Source organism: Gastrolobium bilobum, unplaced genomic scaffold, assembly GCF_033153095.1.
Source record: "Gastrolobium bilobum isolate Gb01-03AN ecotype WA unplaced genomic scaffold, APGP_CSIRO_Gbil_v1 utg30972, whole genome shotgun sequence".
Lineage (NCBI taxonomy): Eukaryota > Viridiplantae > Streptophyta > Magnoliopsida > Fabales > Fabaceae > Gastrolobium > Gastrolobium bilobum.
This window is the reverse complement of record NW_026899984.1, coordinates 1-4,846: the sequence shown is the minus strand read 5'-3', so window position 1 is coordinate 4,846 and position 4,846 is coordinate 1. Positions and strand designations below refer to the sequence as shown.

Genomic DNA, 4,846 nt, shown 5'->3' with positions numbered 1-4,846 from the left:
GGAATGTCGGAATAAGAATAATAATAATTTAAAAACAAAAAAAAAATCATAGTTGGTAGTTGATCAGCTGTGACTGTCGGTGCATGGCCATAAGCATCTCTCTCCTTCTCCGTTTTTCTTTCTCTCTCTAAACTGGTCTGCTCAGTTCAGCTTGCAGCTTCATCTTCTGTTTCGAGACAAGAAAAAAAAAAAAAAAGAACCTTAATAGTTGCAATTTCTGCACAAAATAATTACTATCACTATCGCCATTATAGTCATCATTATTATTGCTATTATTATTATGGTGGTGTGCGTGAGAGAGAGAAGAGAGGGATGAGAGAAACCAGAAAACGTTCACCTCCCAAATGATCCCATTGCCGAAGCAATGTAGAACACGCGAAATGGAACAAAGGGTCCACAACTGCATCTAAAAAATGTTTTTCGAAAGTGAATTTTGTTAAGAGTGAAATCGGTTGGTGGTAATGGATCAGTATGAGATCATGGAGCAGATCGGTCGTGGAGCTTTTGGAGCTGCTATTCTTGTTAATCACAAGGCAGAGAAGAAGAAGTATGTGCCATTTTCTATCTTGGTTGTGCTTTCTTTTTCTTTGTGAAGTGGAGAAATTCGAGCTAGCTAAGTGTGTAATTGGGTTAGGTTCAAAATTTGAGAACTGGAACTTAGTTTTTTTCATTCATGGGTTGCAGATATGTGTTGAAAAAAATCAGGCTTGCGCGCCAGACTGAACGCTGCAGAAGATCTGCTCATCAAGAGGTAGGTTTTTTTGGTTTCTAACCACTTGATTTGCCTCATGATTAGAGATTTTACCATTTTAGCTTGTTTTTGGGATTCTAGATGGCTCTTATTGCTAGAATTCAGCACCCTTATATTGTGGAATTCAAGAAGGCATGGGTTGAGAAGGTGAGACTCAAAACAACACACCCCTTATGTTTTTTCAACAATTTGTTAATTGTTATAATGCAGTATTGTACTGTATGGTGTAAACTATAAATAGTTGTGGTATGACTGTTTTCTTTTCATCTTAAGCACTTTTTACTTGTATTGTAGGGTTGCTATGTTTGCATTGTTACTGGCTACTGTGAAGGTGGAGACATGTGAGTTTCCAATAATACTTACAAACACCCACTGCCAAGTAAAAGTCAATGAATTGTATATTTCCATTTACTTAAAAATTTGTTATATTTGTTTTCTCTTCAAATCTTCAACAGGGCTGCATTGATGAAAAAATCAAATGGAGTTTACTTTCCTGAGGAGGTATTCTTGTCAGATATATTTGATTTTCCTATATCTTGGATTTTTGTTTAAATGTTTTAGTTGCTCACAATGGGAGGTGTTTGACATTGCTCAGAAACTGTGCAAGTGGTTTACTCAATTACTGTTGGCAGTTGAATACCTGCATTCAAATTTTGTTTTACATCGAGACCTAAAGGTATTACTTAGATGAAACAAACTATATGGCCTTTTTATTTTTATTCTTCCATTTGATATTAAGTTGGATTTTTATCAACTCTGCTGACAGTGTTCCAACATCTTCCTTACCAAGGATCAGAATGTTCGCCTAGGTGAGTTCATCTACCATATTTGTTTACTTTGGAGATAGATTATTAAGTCTTCATCCTGAATTTGTCTGTAATTTCCTGACATTTATCTAGGGGACTTTGGTCTTGCTAAGACACTAAAAGCGGATGATTTGGCTTCTTCGGTATGTGCAAAATTGGGAAGCTATTCTTACTTTGTTTTTTTTTTTTTAAATCCAAACTTTTTGCTTAGAATCCTACATGCTAAACTTTGTTCTGTCAAGTTTCGACGGCATGGATGAATCCTACATGCTAACACAATATGCTTAGAAGCACTTAAGCACAGTTATAGGTCTAGGATTTTTGTTGCGTAAAATCGGCAAGTGCACCGGTCGTACCAAGTAATAAAGAGTGAGTAGAGTATCGTCTCCACGAGGATTGAGGCACCTAAGTTGTTATAACTATTCCTCTCTTGTTGGATTAATCAAAATAGGTTGAGAGTGATTGTAGTTCATGAAACAAACTAAAATAATTAAAGTAAAAATGTAAATGATTCCAAAAGTGTTTTCAGAATGCAAGAACAAAAGATTAAGGATTGGGAAAATATTTGAGAAAATATTGCGGTAAGAGAAACAAACACCTTTCCGATCCCCACCTTGCAACTTGGATTACGTTTACATTTACCTATTCAATTGATCGAACAATTCATCATCTTTTATATGAGTAGTTAAGCCCTAATCCCTTAGTGACTTTAACCTTGTTAACTCTATTAGAATCTTAATCCCTTAGAAATCCCTTTTCGAGTTAACCCTTAGAATCAATGAACCTTTAACGTTCGCTGTTCATGTAGCCTATCCCTAGTGCGTACATGAACAGTTATCTTATTCTTTGTCAGGAATTAGAATTCCAACATCCCTGTTGTAAACCCTAACCCTCGCAACCCTACTAGATTGATCAGTTCCAATAGAATTATAGAATGAAGAACAAGAAAAGATAAATGCAATTAAAATAGATAAACATAAATTTCAACCAAGGTACAAGGGGTTCACATCAAGGGTTGTGACCCTTACCACAATGATAAAACTAGCCAGACATGTTCATGTCTGACAAAAGAACAATAAAAGAGAGTAGCATTTAAAACCTAGAAGAGAAAGGGAAGATGAAGATCTTCCGTCTTGATCGATCGAACCCTTGAATCTCCGAGAAGCTCCAAGGAATCTCTGCTCTATTTGTTGTTTTCCTCTCCTTATCCTCCAAAAGTTCCTTCTTCTTATGTTTCTGATCCTTTTATTAGGTTTTGGGAAAACCTATTTCCCTTTGCACTCCAATTGGGCCTTATTTTAGCTGATTCGCACTTAAAAATATATCGCCCGCGCACGGGGCGCCAAGCCTGGCGCCCCAAACTTGGGAGAAACAGAAGCTGAATCTGTAAACGGCGCCCCGGGCGCCAACTCTGGAGTGCCGTGCGCCAGTCCCGCGCTCCGTGCGCCAACTCCCGCGCTCTGGGCGTCAGGTTGGAGCGTCGTGCGCCACCTCCCGCGCTTCGTGCGCGACCGAAACAGAAGCAAATCGTCGATTTGGCGCCCCGTGCGCCAAGTACCGCGCCCTGTGCGCCAGTTTGGCGCTCCGTGCGCCAACCTCCGCGCGTCGTGCGCCAGCGGGAAATTTGGTTTCTCCGTTTTTGCTCCTTTTTGCGGTGTTTCCTGCTATTTAAACATATAACTTGAGTGAGAACATGATTGAGAAGGAATAATCAATATTTCTTGCATTCAATGACTATTTTCACTCATTTATGATTAATTCCTTGCTTCTTTCAAGTTAGAAAACATCATATGCTAGACGCACATCAAACAATTCCCAGATTTAGATGTTGCTGTCCTCAGCAATAAACAGAATTTAAGCATGGGAAGCAAGGTTCAATCAATCAAGCACAACATTGCACAGACAATCATAAAGATCACTATACTAAGCATGAATGATTTCAACGTCAAACTTAAGATGATGCTCATCAACTACATTCAAACATCAGAGTCTAACTTGATTACCCCTCACAAGACATGATATTCACTCATCACTCAGTGTTTGGGGTCATTCATCATCACTCATTTCATCACAGCTGTTGTACTACCATAAGCTTGATCTTTTTCTCAAGTTCCTAAAGATGAGGAACATCAACACATGCCTGATTGATCAAAAGGGCTTCTTAAGGTTATAACTTGGCTTGGCTTAAGGTTAGAATCTTTTGGAGAGTAGCTGAATAATTATTGAGATTGAAACACCATTTTCATTAATACTCAATCATCTCTCAATTCAAATTTCAGTACCACTTTTTATTCGAATTCATGATTCCTTCCTTTTTCTCACTTTTTCCTTCATCATTGCTTGTCAATCTTTGCAATTTATTTTTCTTTCTCTTTATATTCATGTGAGAACTATTCTTTTCTTTTCCTTTTCAACTGCTTAACTTCTAGTGGAGCTTACCTCAATTACTTCTAACTTTTTGATTATTGACATTTCAATCTCAAACAAGGTAAGTTCTGATGGAAGTGGTCTAAACAGTTTAATAAGGTAATTAAAAAAAATTGGTCTCAGGCTCAACATGGCTAACAATGGATGATTTCTCAGGTAGCTGCTATTTGGCCATAAGCTTAATAGAACAAAATTCCATTTCAAGCATCATTATCATAGAAATCAAACAAACGAGCAATCATAATCTCTATTCATGCTCTATGCAATGTCATGACAATCTTGCATATCATGCAATGCTTCCTCATATTCAACCAAGGAATTGACTGAGTAGCATATCTAAATCAGGACTGTGCTTTCACATAGCAGGAAATGAAACTAAAAACACAAAATTTCTACCAAAATGAGAAAAAAATGAAAATAACTAGAAAGGTTAAAATAACTCCCCTGGAGTAGCTATGAATCCGCTGAACCTTTTTCTGTGTGTGATACCTCGATTGCCGTGTATGCAGCCCCAATTCCCAGATTTAGAATATTGCTGTCCTCAGCAATAACTAAAGTAGTTGGAGAAAATACTGCTGCACAAGTATAAACATCACACATGTGAAATATCAGGCAGAAAATAACATAACCAATGTACTGGAGAATTATAACTCAAAATACCAACGAGGTTCAAATTACCCTAACATAAACCTAGATGGTCAAACAAAGACAACGAAAATAAAACATCAAAATAAAAATTAAAGACAGATAAGGGGAAGGAAATAAAAAAAATAATAATAAAAACTCATTGGGTTGCCTCCTAAGTAGCGCTTGTTTAACGTCACGAGCCTGACGTACCCCTTGTGATCATAGTGGCTGGTAA

The 4,846-nt window shown here is 37.4% G+C and overlaps 1 protein-coding gene across 1 annotated transcript; it reads left to right on the top strand.

The window, feature by feature from the left end:
- Positions 1-461: 461 nt before the first annotated feature.
- Positions 462-1,700, top strand: LOC133294634 (serine/threonine-protein kinase Nek5-like; the record flags this gene model as incomplete). The annotated part of the gene is made up of 8 exons (XM_061493338.1): positions 462-547; positions 685-751; positions 833-898; positions 1,046-1,092; positions 1,207-1,260; positions 1,313-1,427; positions 1,518-1,560; positions 1,651-1,700. Coding segments are annotated over exons 1-8 (528 nt in total), but the record flags the coding sequence as incomplete, so codon positions are not given.
- Between the last annotated feature and the right edge of the window lie 3,146 nt (positions 1,701-4,846).